The sequence below is a fragment of the Maniola jurtina genome, chromosome Z (assembly GCF_905333055.1).
Source record: "Maniola jurtina chromosome Z, ilManJurt1.1, whole genome shotgun sequence".
Lineage (NCBI taxonomy): Eukaryota > Metazoa > Arthropoda > Insecta > Lepidoptera > Nymphalidae > Maniola > Maniola jurtina.
In genome coordinates this window covers 15,442,339-15,461,257 of record NC_060058.1, presented here as the reverse complement: position 1 = coordinate 15,461,257, position 18,919 = coordinate 15,442,339, and the positions used below count along the sequence as shown (strand labels likewise).

General features: G+C 36.1%; 2 protein-coding genes and 1 long non-coding RNA gene across 6 annotated transcripts in view; 2 read left to right on the top strand and 1 right to left on the bottom strand.

Annotated features, from left to right (window-relative positions):
• Nucleotides 1–3,810, top strand: part of LOC123880685 (epidermal growth factor receptor) — a 157,717-nt gene extending 153,907 nt beyond the window's left edge. For both annotated transcript variants that reach the window (XM_045928939.1, XM_045928938.1), the window contains exons 3-5: nucleotides 102–234; nucleotides 647–2,465; nucleotides 2,873–3,810. In XM_045928939.1, coding sequence (XP_045784895.1) covers nucleotides 102–234; nucleotides 647–2,465; nucleotides 2,873–3,724 — 2,804 coding nt within the window. In that variant the 3' untranslated portion in view covers nucleotides 3,725–3,810. The remainder of the gene's footprint in view (nucleotides 1–101; nucleotides 235–646; nucleotides 2,466–2,872) is intronic.
• Nucleotides 3,811–5,365: 1,555 nt separating this feature from the next.
• On the bottom strand, nucleotides 5,366–10,556 carry LOC123880717. Its single transcript, XR_006799318.1, has 3 exons — nucleotides 10,398–10,556; nucleotides 9,717–10,351; nucleotides 5,366–5,376 (listed from the first exon to the last, which is right to left on the bottom strand). It is a non-coding gene; the product is annotated as an uncharacterized LOC123880717 (long non-coding RNA).
• Nucleotides 10,557–11,877: 1,321 nt separating this feature from the next.
• LOC123880714 (26S proteasome complex subunit SEM1-like) lies at nucleotides 11,878–13,803 on the top strand. Of its 3 annotated transcripts, XM_045929004.1 has the most exons (4): nucleotides 12,144–12,622; nucleotides 13,069–13,183; nucleotides 13,629–13,635; nucleotides 13,666–13,803. In XM_045929004.1, exons 1-4 carry the CDS (start codon nucleotides 12,547–12,549, stop codon nucleotides 13,759–13,761), a joined length of 294 nt encoding a protein of 97 aa, XP_045784960.1. In that variant the 5' UTR covers nucleotides 12,144–12,546; the 3' UTR covers nucleotides 13,762–13,803. The 3 variants fall into 3 exon arrangements, with proteins under 3 accessions (XP_045784959.1, XP_045784960.1, XP_045784958.1); XM_045929003.1 differs by having other exon boundaries at nucleotides 11,878–12,622; nucleotides 13,072–13,183; nucleotides 13,629–13,803; XM_045929002.1 differs by having other exon boundaries at nucleotides 12,218–12,622; nucleotides 13,629–13,803.
• The last annotated feature ends 5,116 nt before the right edge of the window (nucleotides 13,804–18,919 follow it).

Genomic DNA, 18,919 nt, shown 5'->3' with positions numbered 1-18,919 from the left:
AGCTACGCAAGTATATGCCCTATATGCCAAGCGATGGATTTAAGAGAAATTACTTAAACTGTACTTGTCGTAACATTTTTCTGTGATTTATTTTCTAACAGAGAAACAGAATCTGGTGTGTGATCCTCAATGCTCGGCCGACGGCTGCTGGGGCCCGGGGCCTGACCAGTGCCTCTCATGTGAAAACTATATTCTTGAAGAAACCTGCATACAAAATTGTACAGTGCTGCCTGGGTCAGTATGATCAGTATATTCCTAAGTTATAAAAAAAGCAGTGCCCAATGTTGTCTTCAAACCTCTTTGCTGTCTCGCACTTACTTTTTAGGCTGCCGTCATAACTATCGTCTTTATCCAAATTCAGCATGTAGGAACGTATTGTTATTGATTTCTTCTGATTTGAAGGAAAATTTGACTACCGAAAAGGAATAATTGTTATATCCTTAGTTATATCCTCTGACTTTTTAACGGAAGTTCACTAAAAAAAATTAAAATCACAGGGCCATCGAAACCTATTCAAACATATTGTATGACCTCACAGTGATCATAAAAGCTTTTAAAGGTGTTTTAAAGTAATTACTAATAGTGGACATAACAAAACTCAACTGTTTAAGCATCAATCGATCAACAAAAACAAATTACTTTACAGGTTATATAAGGCGGGACCGAAAATGTGTAAGCATTGCCACCCGGAGTGCGCAGATGGCTGCACTGGCCCCAGCAGGGGCAACTGTACCCGCTGCAAGCATGTGCGAGACGGACCCTACTGCATGGCGGAATGTCCCGACTCCAGATACGTCTCAGAAAACGGTACCTGCCTGCCCTGCCACCAAAACTGCTTCAACGGATGCACGGGCCCTGCCAACACCGTTGGTGAAGGCGGATGCAACTCATGCAAGAAAGCCATCATCAGTGTAGAAGCTACCGTCGAAAGCTGCCTCAAAGAAAATGAACCCTGCCCAGATGGATACTACAACGAGTGGGTCGGCAACGTTAAACTATTAGAAGGAAAAGTTAAAGTTGTCTGTCGAAAATGCCACCCATTGTGCATCAAATGCATCGGATTCGGCATTCACGAACAGGTTTGCAAAGTTTGCAACGGATTTAAAAGAGGAGATCAGTGCCAAGATGAATGCCCAGGAGATCATTACACCGACGAAGTCAATCGCCTCTGCACACCATGCCATCACGAATGTAGAGGATGCACCGGCCCATCCTCAACAGACTGCATCAAATGCCAAAATCTGAAGGTATTCCTCAGTGACACAACGTTCAATTGTACAGCAAATTGTCCAGATGATATACCGAATAAAATTTATTTTGACGAGCAGATTCAAAATACAATAGATGAGCCATACTGCTCAGCGTTAGCAAGTGGCCTCCCTAACATGGCTACTGCAAAAATCCCTATCGTATTGGTAGTTATCCTCGTATTAGCTTTTATACTTCTGGTCATTCTGGCAATTATTGGATACACGTGCAGACAAAAAGCTAAAGCGAAGAAGGAAGCCGTCAAAATGACAAGGGTTCTCACAGGTTGTGAAGACAATGAACCACTCAGACCTACCAATGTAAAACCAAATCTAGCTAAATTGAGGATCGTAAAAGAAGCTGAGCTTCGAAGAGGTGGAATGCTCGGTTTTGGCGCTTTTGGAAAAGTATATAAAGGTGTCTGGGTACCTGAAGGTGAAAATGTTAAGATTCCAGTCGCAATCAAAGTTTTAAAAGAGGGAACCGGTGCGAATACCAGCAAAGAATTTCTGGAAGAAGCATACATAATGGCCAGTGTAGAACATCCGAATTTGTTGCAATTGCTCGCAGTTTGCATGACAAACCAAATGATGCTGATCACTCAACTCATGCCTCTCGGGTGTTTGTTGGACTACGTGAGAACTCATAAGGAAAAAATAGGATCAAAAGCTTTTTTGAATTGGTGCACACAAATAGCACGAGGTATGGCCTATTTGGAAGAGAAAAGATTGGTTCACAGGGACTTGGCAGCTCGAAATGTTCTCGTACAAACTCCGAATTGTGTGAAAATAACCGATTTCGGTTTAGCGAAACTATTAGATATAAATGAAGACGAATACAAGGCAGCTGGAGGTAAAATGCCTATCAAGTGGCTAGCCTTGGAATGCGTGCAGCATAGGATATTTACACATAAAAGTGACGTCTGGGCATTCGGAGTTACGATTTGGGAGATATTGAGTTATGGTGCGAGGCCGTATGCCAATATATCAGCGAGAAATGTACCTGAACTGATAGAGAACGGGTTGAAACTGCCACAGCCCAGTATTTGCACGTTAGACATTTATTGCGTGATGGTTTCCTGTTGGATGCTCGACGCAGACAGTCGACCGACGTTCAAGCAGCTAGCTGACAGGTTTGCTGAAATGGCTCGAGACCCTGGACGATATCTAGTCATTCCCGGTGACAAGTTTATGCGACTCCCATCCTATTCAACTCAGGTAATTTTCCTTTTTATTATTTCAACACAATTATCAGTTCAATTGAAGAGATTATGCGATTGTCTATCTACAACACAATTATCCGCTATAATTGAGAATTTTATGAATACAATTTTATGACTAGCACAACTTACGCAGGCCGTACATATTTTTTTGTTGACGGTGGGAAATCTTAACATACGCATTCTTTTTGGGGACAGAAAAGGTTATATGGACTTTTTTGTTCACTAGAATCCCCTCAGTGGCCATCCTCAGTTCCACTTGGGCGACGCCCATTGGGCGTATACTTTCCTGGTGTCATGTACCTTGCGTCTAGGCACGACAACTTGTGCCACATTCTACAAAAAATCTATAGCCATTGATCAACATAATTTTAATGAATGATGAATCAAATTATTGCATTTCAGGATGAAAAGGAAATGATAAGGAATTTATCGTCAGCCATGGACGGCCCAGAGCCATTAATAGAAGCGGATGAATATCTACAACCCAAATCTAAAGCAGCTCCCGGAACAGCTACGACGAACTCCACAGTCACACCCGGACTTGAGATGCAGACCAGCATCTCAAAACCTGCGACTTCATCCTCCTGGGTGAACAACACGAACGGCCAAGAAGGGGCAACAGCCGACAGCGCGAGGCCAGAAAACTGGGACTCAGATCTCATGAGATACAACTCATCGATCAGTCCAGATGGCACGGAACGTCACTACTACAACAATGGAGTGTGCGCTTCCGACAGCTCGAGCTCACGATATTGCAGTGACCCTATGAAGGTCAGAGCGGACGTCTTGGAAAGCAAATTCGACAGCATGTCCAAAGTCAAAGAAGCACAAGTAGGCAACTTAAAACTGAACCTGCCGTTGGATGAAGATGACTATCTGATGCCCTCTCCGCAGCACAATCAGAACGCGTCAGCGTATATGGATTTAATAGGCGAAGGTGGAGAAGGGCAGGAGGCGAAGGATGCGCGGTACAATGGATTTATTGCTTCTAAGAGATGTGTTGACAATCCGGAGTACTTGATGTCTGACCAGGGGGTACCTCCTCAAACTATTGGTATACCCACAGAGCCTGTGACGCTTGAGTCTTTGAGCACATGCGAAGGCAGTGCCGGGGACTCGACGCCGCCGCAGCCGGGACCGAGCAAGTACTTGCCGCAGCGATCAGTGGAGGAGGAGTCGATGTCAGATCATGAGTACTACAACGACTTGCAGCGAGAATTGCAGCCCCTGCGACGCAACGAGACGACGGTGTGAGAGACTGCCGAGCTGCGATAAACCTGCGCTAGATACGCCACGGTGTGAGTGATTAAAGCGACGAAATAGACGCTGATATTTTACAACTTATGACTGTTTTACTTAAAAAGTGCCATGTATGCGATGGCTAGTGTTTTAGCTTGTTGACAAACTTTTGACTAAAAAATTTATTGTAGTTACTAGATTATTATCTATAGTTACACAATTTTTGTTATCTCTTCTACTTAATTATTGTAAAAAAGAAAACTTGTTATAAAACTATAATTTTGTATAAAATTCAATTCTTTTGAGGTGCTTATAACGAGAAGCACTTTGAAAAATATTAAGTTATTTATTAATTTAGTTTAAGAAAGGCTATGTTTACGTTTTCCCCGAATGTTTAATTATAAGTGAATGTTATTTTAATTTTTAAACTGTGATAATTAGATTAATACCTAATTACGATACCTTGAAAATAGCTTCTTGGCTCAAAGAAACAAATATCGGAAACGACTGTCACTGTTATTATTAATGTTATTTTCAAAAAAAATCATATACAACATGCATTTTTTGTAAAAAACAAAGGAGATCGTCCATCGCGACTTTTAGCATACTGTATGCGTAAAGGTTCGCTATACAGTAGCGATGCGTCCCTGGTCCATGTATCTTTGCTCACGATTCTATATCGCTTCTGTCGTGATTCAAAATCGCGTTCAAGATACATGCGTGCGATATCACTAGGTACATAAAGTCGCCGTGGGTGACGTCTTTAATCCTATTAGTGCCTGATACTGGCAAGTTGAAGATACAATTTACTCTACCATTGCCAGTACATCGAAATCGAATTAATTTGGCCAAAAAAGGGGTTTAACCTTTGAGAAACGTGCTTTTATAAAGTTACTATATTTTGATAGTAATTCTCTTTAATAGAGTTGTAATATACAAAATATTGTACAATAATCATGTGTATTATAAATTGTACAATATATATAAAATATTGTGTGATCTTGCCAAACTTTGGGACCAATTTTGTCTAGCCGTTATATTATAATGGTTTTAATGATTTATATTTTTATCTTGCCCACAACGATTATATTTTTATTTCATAAACGTGTGTTAACGTCGTATGTTAATCCGTGCTTCTTATATTTACATACATAACAATTCATGGATTAAAGCCATTCCATATACTTCTTTATCATGATAATGAATGGCATAAGTATTGGGCAAAGAAAAAGTTTGTAATATTATATTTAATTTCGAATATATGCAACAGGAAAATGTTTTATTATATTAAAGAATATCAAATACGGAACAATAAAAGACAATAATAAATATAAGACTTTGGTTGCCTGGAAGAGATCGCTAGGTAGCGGATAAGGCCGCCAAATTGTACCTATATTTTGTTGAGCTTTGTATGTGTTTTTCTGTACTAATTTTGTGGTGTACAGATTAATTATTATTAATAAATGTTACTATAAAGTGAGAGTAGGCACTTTCTATATTAAGCACAAAATAATGTACTACTCTAAGTATATTATTAAAAGCGTTCCGAGCGTTGCGATTTACAACATAACATTTTGAAAGTTATACGTAGGTATACTGTTTCACTGAAACAGCTCGTGCCATAGGGTGCGGGTTGCGGGAGGGAGTGCATAGACGGTAACCCTGTTCTGAGTATACACCCTAGGATGACTGTTTTAGGGTGCATTTTCGGAATAAGACGCTGGCTCCCTCCCGCAAGTCGTATCTATCCCTCGTGCCGTCTCAGTTGAACGGTAGATCTATAACTGCACTTGTCGCACGACTGACGCACATACGACGTAAATGTCGCACGTTTGTTGCTCGATAGAAATCAGCATGAAATTGTTTGTTTCCTCGTCAAGACGATAGATTTTGTTGTCAGTTTAGCCTTTAGCCAGTACTTAAGAGTTATGACTGATCGATAACCTACCGTCTCATACTCTATGACTGGTGTTTGCATTACAATTATCTGGATAATTCTATGATCCATATGCCCTTCTGCTTTATCACTCATGATTAAAGTTTAACTTTTTCAAAATTAAAGTTGATGCAGAACCTGATGCCTAATGGACTCTATACCAACATTACAGTTCAAATCAAGTGCCAAAATACTGCATAATGTAATATGTCGTTGGTCAGACACCAGACAATCGCGCGACCGGTTTGCGTCAAACGCGGTGCAGATCTGAATGCTTGTTTTAATTTTTTGGCTTATTCCGTTTATGCACCCTAATATAATTAACCTAGGGTGAATATTCGGAAACGTGTGCCTGTACATCCACCACGAACTAAAAATTATGATATACAAATTCGACCTCCGTCGTGGACAAGATGGTCACATATTTCCAAGTATGCACCCTATGGTAGCTGCTTAAGGGTGGATAAACGGAATAAGCCATTAATTGTTATTTCGTCCTAACTAAAACTCAAAATCAAACAAACAGACAAATGTACTAATAGTTTTTATTTAATATTTGACCAAACCCTCGTTTGCCATGAGAAATGTAAATAGTTTATATGATTATCATGTATCTTACTGTACATTAAATAGATTAAGTTAAAAGATATTATTATTATTATTATTATGATGTGAGCAGTGCAAAACATAGATACAGTTCGTTTCAAATAAAAAGACTTCTGGCCTTATACCAGCGCAGTAGGCGAGTTATCGATCATTTTTGCGGAAATAGGTCAAGCTTTCGTTAAAGGGGGCTGTAGATAAAAGCAGTACACCAATGAATTACAGACCTTATTGTTTGATGTTAAGATTTTAACCGCAAGAATAGAGACTCAATCATAATTCGCGCGTACAAAACATGACGCGTAGACAACAACGGACGGACACGCTTTTCGATTTTTGAAATAAGATCGGATAAATACATCGGCGTAACTTATAAAAATGGTAGCACTGTACCCATGTGCAGAGATTTCCTCCACTTTCGCCGAGCGGTCTTATTACGTGAAACGATCTGTAGATATAATGCATCAATGTATGTAACTTTGTACATAACAAAATATTATTAAAACAAAAGATATATCGGCTGGTGTATTACGAAACTTGTTGCTTGCTAAATCACACGCACCATAAACCACCATAGTTTACCACGCACGCTTGCAAAATGTGGGTTGATAGACCTAAATCATTTATACATAGTATAAAGCAAAATCGCTTCCCGCCGGCAGTCCCTCTACACGCTTAGATCTTTGAAACCATGCAATGGATTTTAATGCAGGTTTCATCAATAATTGATAGAGTGATTTTTCATCACTACCCTTCACTACACTACAATATCTATTATAAATGCGAAAGTGTGTTTGTTTAATGGTTTGTCCTTCAATCAACAATCGAGCAACGGATCAACGTAATTTTTGGCATAGCAATAGTTAAAAAAGTGGAAAGTGACATAGGCTACTTTTTATACCGGAAAAGAGTTTCCACGGGATTTTTAAAAACCTTAATCCAAGCGGACGGAGTCTCGGGCATCATAGCAAATAAAAAAGGGTGTATAAATTTAAACATTTTATTGCCACGCTGCCATTTTTTTACTGGCACGAGTTATGTAATTAATTTTTGTAATAAGATTGCGATTATTGCAATGTTGGCATCGAAGTTTCGTAATACAGGGCAGAGCTGAAGAGCTGTACACTGTGCCATTAATATAATAAATTGTTTTATATTCAATGTTTTTAATCTCAATATTTTTCATAGTAGGTATTTTTACTTAATTCATTTTGCAGTATCCTTAGTACAACTTCTCACATCTCGAATATTGAAACACTAGCTGCAAAGTAAAACGAACCTAATGTTCCTGGTTTCAAAGTCGTTTTTTCAGTGAGCTCATTTTAATTTTTTAGAATCTTAAATTAAATAATATGTACTTGGTTTTCCGCTTCGGGTGGGGATATGCGGCCGAACTCAACCCTTAAGGGCGTGCTTACATTTAACCCAAAAAATGCAAGTTTTCGAGCTCCAAATTAACCATCATAGGAAAGATTTCCACATAATTGAATACATGTTTAAACTAAATAATTGCGACAATGGCAGTATCATACTCACAGGTTTATATCCAGTTAGGGTCCAGTTTAAGAAGTTTAGCTCTAGTATGAACTATTCTCACAAATTAGTCGATACTAGAATTAATTTCTTAAACTGGACCTTTTTAAGTAAAGATTTTTATATAAACCTGTGAGGATGATACTGCGATTATCGCAATTAAAATTGCATAAGCCTACGTTGTCGTATTAGTTTACAAATTACGAAAAACCAAATTAAATTTGAATTTCGCGGGCAGGCCCATCTCATGCCCCTTAAAACAAGGTTGTTAAGTTTATTTTACTTTGAAGTTTTATTGATACAGCTTGATTATTGTTTATTTAACAGGGGGATGTCATCAAATACTTATTTACTTAATAAATGAAAAATTAATTACTTAACTAGTTTTTTGACAGTAAAAACAAAATCATGTTTTTTAACATGACGTTATATGATCTTTATGTAATACTTGTAGGCATTTTGTAAAAAAACCTTACAAAAATAAATCGTGCAACGTTGTACTTCGTAAAAGCAGCTATGGGTGTGCGGGTTGACTGAGACGGCTCAGTAAGGTAGGGTGCTGTTATAGAAGGGTGACAGCGACGTTGAATTCTTTCCTTTAAGCTATCACCCTACCGCTACTCGCACCCTACTGCATGAGCCGTCTTAGTGAAAATGTATGTATACCTACCTTTAAGTACTATTTTAATCATTTTAAACGAAGTTTTTTAAATGAAATTACCTACCTTTTTTGTATACTTTTTTTACCAATTTATTTATGTATGAATCAATGAATTGCAAGTGGGTACCTACCTACCGCCATTAAATTGTAAGTTGTGCGCAAAACATGTTTAAAATTATAAAATTCATTTGTATGTAAAAATATAGTATGTAGTACGTACTAATCGCAAAGTCTCTTAAGGGTGGTTACAGACTATCGTTTTTTCAATGCAATTTCAATTTACTTAACTACTTATTTATCTTAATTACTTTTATATATCATTGTGATGTACCTAGTTATCTACTTCAAGAAAAAGACAAACTTTTATACAACTCTTGTTTAGTGGCTAACATAATTTTATTTTGGATGTGTAGACGTGTAGATACAGGTGATGAAATGGGTACATGTACCTTAATAAATAAATAAACTGTTAAAATGATGTTTTTCTTGCCCACATCTTCAGATTTAGATTCTTAAAAATTCAAAATCAAAAGTTGACCCGGCACTTTTGATTTTCCAGCCTAAAAAGTAGCCTATTTGTAAAAGGCTACTTTTGTCCTGGAAAGTAAGCAAGTAAAAGTTAATATTGTATCATCATCCAATTCCAATCTATGTTTAAAGTTTCAGGGCTTTAGCTCACCGGAAGTTAGTTTAAGTTCGATCGCAAACTTCTCGACATACAGACCGACAAGAAAAATTAACAAGCAGACATACAAGAATCAAGTTAACGTTGCATTGTCATCCAGTTCCAACATCTAAGTTTAAAAGGTTTAAAATTTCAAGTCTCTAGCTCATCGGATGTTAGTTTAAAATCGATTGCAAGATTTGTTTCGTACAGACAAACAAACAAACAGACCGATAAGTAAGCAAGTTAATATAAACTATTGGTTTAATTTCTTTTGAATTTTCATTTTCTTTTTTCATAAATCTTCAGCAATGTGGATGGGTTCCCGAGTCACAGCAAAACGAGTAACAGTGTGACTTGTTGTTCTGCAAATAAAGAATCTTGAATCTTTGTGGAAATGCATAAAAGAAGGACGCTTTTATCTTATTTTAAAATTACTTTCCGATTTTTTTCATTTTTGTGCCACTATCCCATTGAACCATAGACTCGCGATGTTTTCACAATTTTACTAAAGTTACCCGTGCCACTGGATGTTAAACTTCTTTATTTTTAACCTCGGAATCGGAACAATGAAAATCGGAACAATCGAAATTACGATTATAATTCCGACATTAAAATAAAAACTGAGTAAACGTATATCTTACTCAATTATTGTTCACTAGCATCACATAAGTATGAGTGAAACAAAACATAATTATTAGTTTCTAAGGTTTTTGGAGCATTCTATCAATCTAATATTTTAGTAGATTATTCAACATGGAGGTAATGTAATGTCCTACGTCACGTGCGCTGGGATAAATCCCAAGCGTAACGAGCGATTTTAGAGTAACTCCCGAGCGGAGCGAGGGTGTTGCATCTAGAATCCTGAGTGTAGCGCGGGGTTTAGGGGCGCCCAAGATAAAGACAGCATACAAGCTCAATACTCTAATTTTAACACCTCGCGAGACATTAAAATCAAAATCCTCATATGCCGTAAAAGGTAGGTAGTTACCTACCTATCTGTCTTGAAAAATTTCTGGTAATAGTGTCCAACGTTAAATTACTGCTACTTATCATCGTCGTCCCTCGACATTTTAATTTCAAGTTAAATAAATAATTAATTTCAATAACACTACAATATAACTATTGGCGTCACTTAGAAAAGCATCATCTAAGCTAGATAAAAAAATTAAATCATTCGAGTGAGAGGGATGCCATCATACGTTGAAGTGAGACAGCAATAGCAGCATGACCACTAAAAGCTCCCTGTAAGTTTACATTACATCCCTTAAGACGTAATCGATTTTAGTACATTACATCCCTTAAGACGTAATGAATTTCAGTACAACGTTACAACCCGGCTAAGTCATAGTGTTATGACGTACTTTACCTTTACCTCCACTTGATCGTAAATTGCTACTTTACTAAAGAAAGGATTTCACTATAGAGGATTGTAATCGGGTATTTACTGGTAATGGAAATTGCTGGACAGTTTCATACTGATGACGAGGTCAATCGAAGGATTGTAGTTAGTTAGGTTGTATTTTTGAGTTTTGTTTTCTTTTATTTTTTTATTTTTAATATTTGTTTTTGCTTTTTTCTTTATTTTTTATAAAGTATTATTTTTTAAGTTATTTTTAAATAAAAGCGTATGATTTTTCATTCTTTTTTTAAAAAAATATTAATATTTTTTACGGTTACGGAACCCTCAGTGCGTGGGTCTGACTTGCACTTGCCGGATTTTTTTTATAAATTTGCTTTTAGTAAATATTTTTAATTTTGATTTTTTAAATGTTTTTTTTATTTTTTATATATTAATTTCTATTTACCTTTTTGTTTTTACTTTTTTTTTAAATTTTTATTGATTTTTTAAAATTGTCTTCATTTTTATTATTAATTTGTTTTAACTTTTTTTTTTTTTTTCATTTTTTTTTATATAGTATTATTTTTCTGATTTGTTTCTAATATTTTTTGTTTTTAATTTTTTCACTTATTTTTTTTTTTCATTTTAACTTTTTCTTATTTTAAGAGTTTTTTAATTTTTCTACCAATATTTTTATTTAATTTTAAATTATATTTTATGCTTTTTTTCATAATTTTTCATAAGGTAAAATAATTATATTTTAAAGTTATTTTTAAATAAACATGTTTGATTTTTTCATTTTTTTTTGTTTCTATTAATATTTTTTTATTTTCATTTATTTATTTATTCTATCTTTTTTTTATTTAATTTTTATACTATGGCAAAATGACTTAAGTTTCTTTCTCAATAAAGATTTATTAATTTATTTATTTTTAATTAAGTATTTTTTTTTAATTTTTTTTTTGTTTTTAATTTTTTAATAATAATCTTTTTTTGTTTTTCGTTTTGATTATTAAATACTTTATTTTGTTTTTAATTTTCTTTTTCGAACAAGATTATCACGTTTGAATTAGTGTGTTTTAGAGGGTGTTGTTTAAGAGTTTAGTTTTTTATTGTTTACCCGCAAATAGAGGTAAAGTACTATACAAGTCCCGGCCGAAATAGCAATTATCGACCTCGTTCAGTTTAAAAAGACTCGCCTCGGCAATTATTCGCTTTATTTCAGGCCTGGACTGTAAGGCTATGTTCAGATGGCTCAATTGTGACGCGCGTTTTCAAATCGCGCGCTTAGACATCCTAATATATACCTAGCAACCGTTCAAATGCGCGCGCGTTAACGCGCGTCAGCGAGCGTCAACGCGGCGCACAGAGAAAAGTTTCTAGACGCAGACAATCGCGCGTTGACTCGCGCTTTGATATTAATGTAATGTCCGTTTGCTATTCAGTTGAGCGCGCGCTTTCATCGCGATCGAATGTAATTTTGTTAATTTTCGTAATTATATTTTGTTTTCGCATTTAAAATGAGTGAAATTAAAGATATTGACATCGGCTTACTAATCGATGAAGTAGAAAAAAGGCCAGGCCAAAAAGGTCTATATTTTTCTTTTTAATATAACCACAAAATAATAGCCTCTTCTACGTCCATTTTCTACGTTCTACCGAACTAGACTGACGAGAACTCTCGCAACGCGCATGAGCGCTCATCATCTGAACTCTCTTCAAATTTGATCGCGCATTGACGCGCGTTAACGCGCGTTACATGTGAACATAGCCTAATAGGTACCTAGTTACCTAGTAATTGTTGCGCGAGTTTTTTCGTTCAATCAATGTACAATAAATAATCGATAATCATATATAATTAATCAACGTAAAATATAATATTAATCATAGTACAATTCTTTTGTTTTATTCCGAATAAAAATTTTCCGATTTAATCCGATTTTTAGCTGACCAATTTAACGATATTTAATTTTACACTTTTGTCTGTTTGCAACACTAAGTAGCACCGCCATTGAGTTTAAAACTTTCGAACTTCCATATTGTGATTTTCACGTGCTATTTTTTAAAACTTAGTAAAAACCAAAAATTAATTTTAAAAATGGCAGAAAAGCAAGAAGAAGTTGAGCGACAAAATATTACTCAGATTCTAGAAGACGATGATGAGTTCCCGGAAGGTAAGTTTTATCTAAAGGTCACTCAGCGCGCTATGGAGCGAGCTATGTTGGGTAACACTCTCAGGGATAAAATCCGGAACGAGGAAATTCGCAGAAGAACAAAAGCGACCGACATAGCTCAAAGGATTAGCAAGCTGAAGTGGCAGGTCATGTCTGTCGCAGAACCGACGGCCGATGGGGCACACGTGCTCTGGAGTGGAGACCGTGTGCAAGTAAGCGCAGTGTGGGACGACGTCCAAGCCGCTGGAGCGATGACCTGAAGAAGGTGGCGGGGAGCGGGTGGATGAGGAAGGCGGAGGACCGTGTTTGGTGGCGCGCTCGCGCCTATGTCCAGCAGTGGACGCATACAGGCTGATGGATGGATGGATGGAAGTTTTATCATTTCTTTGCATGAAAAACTTGTTGTTTTTACCTCTTACCTAAAATCACATTTTGTTTGTTATCAGAAGCATCAGACACAGAAGCGGGCTCACAGCCTGACTTACAAGAAGTTGAAGAAGAAATGTGGGTGTACGACTGGGAAGAAGACCAAGTCGAGGACTCGTTCACCAGGGCGTTAGAGTAAGAATTTTATAATAATAAGATCCCTAAAAGATTTTTACTACTAAAAACGTCGTTCGTCGTAAACTCGTCTCAAAGGCCACCTTTTTGTTGAAAGATTTAACCGCACACAGGCATACAGGATTTTACAGCATACAGGGTCTGGACCAATCTGCTGTGCCTGAAATCAAACTTTCTTTTTAATATTGTATGTTGTATGTATATTGTGTATTATGTATACCTTACCTACTGTAATGCGACTCTCCGTCCTACAGTTCTATAAGTTCATAAGTGTGGGTTGCCTGGTAGAGATCACTAACAGTGATAAGGTCGCCTTTTGTTTGCGAATATTTCCTGTACTTTACTTTGTGTCATAGTTTTTAAGCAATAAAGTATTTAAATAAAATAAATAAATAAATGTGGACTATGTACCAAATAAATATTGCAATATTATTTTCTTTTTCAGTGAAGAGGTCAAGAAAATCCACGAAGATTCCAAGAAATCCAAAACTATGAAAGAATCCGAAACAAATAAAGAATCCGAAATGAACAAAGAATCCGTAATGAAGAAGGAATCCGAAGACCGAAACGAAGGATAATAAAAAATTACATAATCAATAAACTAAATTTAAAAAGTAAAATTTATTTATTTCAGACCTTGACTCTTAAGGTGTTAGTACAATATTTACTTAATAGTATGTTAGTATAACTTAACATAAAAATAATTAAGGATAAAGTTGAAAACTAGTAGTTTAGGCACTACGGTGGAACGGACAGGATCTGGATACAAACATACATACACACATACATACATAGACTGCTAAAATCATAACCCTTCCTTTTGGCTTTGCACAGTCGGGTAAAAATAAAATAAAACCTTAATACTTGCCAGTAGGCACTGAGGGACTAAGTATGTATATATCCTACACATATACACATATGTGTATGTATCCAGTGCCTCAGTATAGGGCAGCCTGGCTTTTTTGGATGATGGAGGCAAGGCAGTGGTTCAGTATCAACAAGTGCTGGACAAGAGATTTCTGCATTCATATTATAGCCCCGGATGGTTCGTATCACCCAGCTGAGTGCAAGGCTGACCTCCAATGCATACCACAGTCTTCTTAACCTCTGACTCAGGGCACTGCCAGTCTTTCCTCCAGGTCCAAAAGGACAGTTAAAAATAGGTAACCTATCATTAACCTATATACCAATGTATTACTTTTATACAATACTAAGTGCTGCAATCTTTTCATAGCAGCTTACTTATGTTGCTCTAAGTATTTCTATGGTATTTCTCTCATAATATGTGTAGTAATTTTCATAAACTGCAGTTTTCTTGTAATAAAGAATTAATTTCTTGTAGGTTGTATGTACATTAAAATTGTTGTTGTCACTTGTGACTTGTCAGTCAACTATATATAGAAGATATATAGCTAACAACATCTGTGAGATTTGACATCCTAGCAACAGACAACATAACTACCTTGGACGCAAGGCTTTTGGTGAAGCATTCCATTTGCATTTATAAATCAATAAAATAAAAATAAATAAAAAACATAGTTAATGAAGTTGCATGATAACTCCACTAATAAATTTAATTTTTGATATGTTTTAATTTTTCAGTACAGCAAAATAACTGAGACTTTTTCATACTTTATACTATATATAGCTCGATTTATCATTATAATGCTTAAAATCTAATGAGATTAATGGCTATTTCGATGAGATTTCGATAGATATCACACTAATATTATAAAGGAGAAAGTTTGTGTGTGTGTGTGTATATGTTTGTTACTCCTTCATGCAAAAACTACTGGACGGATTGGGCTGAAATTTAGAATGGAGATAGATTATACCCTGGATTAGCACATAGGCTACTTTTTATCCCGGAAAATCAAAGAGTTCCCACGGGAATTTTAAAAAACCTACATCCATAGTTAGCAATATTTCAAAATTTTTATCATACATGTAAAGTTTTTTTTTCTCATGTCATTAGTCTAAACTAATATTGTATAGAGGAAAGATTTGTTTTTTTGTTTGTTTGTAATCGACAAACTCAAAAACTACTGAACCGATTTCTAAATTCTTTCCCCAGTAGAAAGCTACATTATCAGCGAGTAACATAGGCTATATATTTTTTTGGAGTCGCTTAACAAACATACAAAAAAAAACGACATACTGTCGAATTGAGGACCTCCTCCTTTTTTTGAAGTCCGTTAAACTTAGAAATGAAAAAATCAAATTCAAATTGCCCCTAGAACTCCTACTTACCTACATACAGACCTACCTATAGAGACAGTAAGAGTATTTATACCGGCTTCCCACGGTGCGTGATATTGCGGACCAGTTGGCACCGGCGCAGCATGAGAAGATTATCGTCGTATGGTATCGCAGACAAGTCGTCGTCCGAGAGTTGTGCGCGGCTGCCCGTGGTCGTTGGCCGCGCGTATCACGCAACCGCAGTATCATGTACCGTGGGAAGCTAGTATGATAACTCCAGATAAGTGTATCGCTTGACTGAGACGGCTCGTGGTGTAGGATGCGGGTGCGGTGCCAGAGAACATCATCATCTTCTAAACACATTATCCCGGGTCTCTTTTCAGAATAAGAATGGTATAGGCTACAGTCCACCATGCTGACAAAGTGCAGATTGACTTCACACTCTTTTCAGAATATTACGGAGGCCTGCAGGCTTCTTTCACCGTTAAAGCAAGTGATAGGTACTTTTCCTTAGAACTTTAGACTAAGTGGTATGTAAAAGGGTTAAAAAAAATAAAAAAAACTTCACTTAAACTTTTATTAAATGACGTAGAAAAAAATGGGCATCTAAATATTCTTTATAAATATTGAGGCTCTTAATAAACTATTAAGTACATAAGTTATAATATTCACACTTTCATTAAGCACGGGAAGCAGCCTTGCAAATAAGAAAAAGTTGTTTCATCAATAATTACTAATATTATAAAGTTTTCTTGGGCCTACACCTACCTTTATATGCATCAAAACGAATAAAAAATATAATTAACTAAAAAAAGAATATCTCGGATGTGCCTCGTATATGTCCCGTGAATAGCTTGGATTTGGATCAGAGGTCGGATTAGTGCTTAAGCAGTATATCCGAGTTCGGTTCGGGTTTTTCATATTCATATTTTTATGGACTCTGATCGAATGAGTAACCGCTCTGTCTCAAAGCTGCAGGACAAATGACTAAACAGATTTAAATGTATCTGGTATCGGTAGAATCTTTCCCGAGTGACATTGGCTATAATTTAAAAAAAAAAACCAAACTGCATCGCAGACGTGTTTTCAATATTATTATTTTATTATTATAAAATAGTGTAACAAACTAAGAAATAATCGACATGGAATCACGATCAAAAACGCAAGGCTGCCTTCCGTATTAATTAAAATAACAAAGAAAAACCAAGTTAAAAAATAAATGAATACAATGGCACGGCTATTATGTTAGTCGACTCAAATTTCCCCCATATTGCCAAACTATGTGGTCGAGAACCTATACATTGTTAAATAAAAAATATTAGAAAGCTCACGGTACGTAATTCTTATCATTGAAAGTAACAATTTTTGTTGGACGACTTTTTAAACTTGATATTTTGTGGCATATCAAATATTCAATAATTTACATAAATTCTATCCTTGTAACTACTACTTTATAACATCGTAGAACAAAAGTTGTTAGTTTCAATGATAACAATTATTACGTGCCGAGAATTACTTTCTGATATTTTTTATTTAACCCTGTATAAAGACTGCATAAAGATTTTAAAAACATGATTTTTAGGAGTTGGACGGTTTAATATTGAACTAATAGATATTTGTTGACAGGGCTGTCAATTCAATACATTATTATAAAAGAACCTATCTGCTATGGACGGATAAAATAACAAAAAATAAGATTTATAGTACAAAGCTAGACACAAAATAGTACAGCATTTGAATGCGAATTTCAGTCTGCCTCTATACCGTTAAACTACAATTAAAATATAAAGAGGATCGTCTAGCTACACTCTAGACTCTGGTTGTAAATTTTCATACAAAAAGCGATAACGTTTTTTTCCCCGTCAATGTAGTCCAATTTTCATAATTTTTAAAAAGGGGGTAAAAACGTTATCACCCAATACAATATTTCAAGAATAAACTTCATGATACTGCTTCAAGAGTTGTGTCTAGTTCTGTCTCGTATCGTATCGTATTGTATGAATAATTCACACGGCTTGGACTCCAATTCTGCCATCACAATGAATAAACTATATGTTATACAATAAAAACATAAAACACTTTTTTTTTTATAAAACTATCTCTAACACAACAATAAAATTAACTTTTTATTCATTTGAAAAACATTTGGTATCCTTCAATACGTGTAAGGTATCTAAATGCAAACTTAAAGCTAATATATTGCTTAACGTAATCATTCGATTTAACTTATGAATATTAATAAATACACTATAATAATAAATGCCGTTTTGATTTAGAGCAATAAAATAGAACCACCAAAGGACTAACACGCTCCTCTAACACGAAATTTGTGATAATATCATCATTCTAAGAACACAATATGCGTGTACTGTTGTTAAAGTTCACACGTGTATCGGTATGTAGGTATGCACACGATCCTTGTCTTAGTACATCGTGTATCGTGTTTAAGTGTAGGTGTATCGGTGTCTAAGTGCACTCGTGTATCGGTGTCTAAGTGCACTCGTGTATCGGTGTCTAAGTGCACTCGTGTATCGGTGTCTAAGTGCACTCGTGTATCGGTGTCTAAGTGCACTCGTGTATCGGTGTCTAAGTGCACTCGTGTATCGGTGTCTAAGTGCACTCGTGTATCGGTGTCTAAGTGCACTCGTGTATCGGTGTCCAAGTGTACTCGTGTATCGGTGTCCAAGTGTACTCGTGTATCGGTGTCTAAGTGCACTCGTGTATCGGTGTCTAAGTGCACTCGTGTATCGGTGTCTAAGTGCACTCGTGTATCGGTGTCCAAGTGTACTCGTGTATCGGTGTCCAAGTGTACTCGTGTATCGGTGTCTAAGTGCACTCGTGTATCGGTGTCTAAGTGCACTCGTGTATCGGTGTCCAAGTGTACTCGTGTATCGGTGTCTAAGTGCACTCGTGTATCGGTGTCTAAGTGCACTCGTGTATCGGTGTCTAAGTGCACTCGTGTATCCGTATCTAAGTTCACGCGTGCATCGGTGTCAATTGTTGTTATAATTTAATTTATTGTACTTTAAAATCTTCCTTCAACCAGAGTGATCTAGAATGAGTAATCGGTAAAACGGTTTTGATCCTGAATCGCATCTGTCAAATATTAGGCCAAGGATGACGTGAAATGTAAGCCTAGAGCCGTAGACTGTCTCCGGATCAGACGTACACCTCTGATATATGCAAAGTCTGGTATTCGCAAAGGGCACACAAAGTTTTCCAAAATTATTTTCTGCTAATTTCACTTCTGTATAAACAGTGCCTAATTTTTCGAGCTAAGCTTCCATATACATTTTTTTACAATCCTGAGCTAATGTATCTGAATGTCGTATGAATATGGTAGTTTGGTCGATGTGGCTCCAATTCTATCATCACAATATCAGACTTCAGTTGGCATACTACTTCAATTTTGCTAAGACTTGCGGTTTTCTAACCCGGTTAATATACAACACTGAGATTTCTACTCGAATTATGAGATTCTTTACTAACTAGTAATGTAGGTGAGATAATAATTACATTATTATTTTTTAAAGGCTA

Bases quoted from the DNA above. Each gene is read 5' to 3' on its own strand.
- LOC123880714 (XM_045929002.1), top strand. From the start codon at position 12,547: ATGGCAGAAAAGCAAGAAGAAGTTGAGCGACAAAATATTACTCAGATT. The intron at 12,623-13,068 runs GTAAGTTTTATC...GTTTGTTATCAG, and splicing joins CGATGATGAGTTCCCGGAAG to AAGCATCAGACACAGAAGCG. The intron at 13,184-13,628 runs GTAAGAATTTTA...TTTCTTTTTCAG, and splicing joins TCGTTCACCAGGGCGTTAGA to TGAAGAGGTCAAGAAAATCC.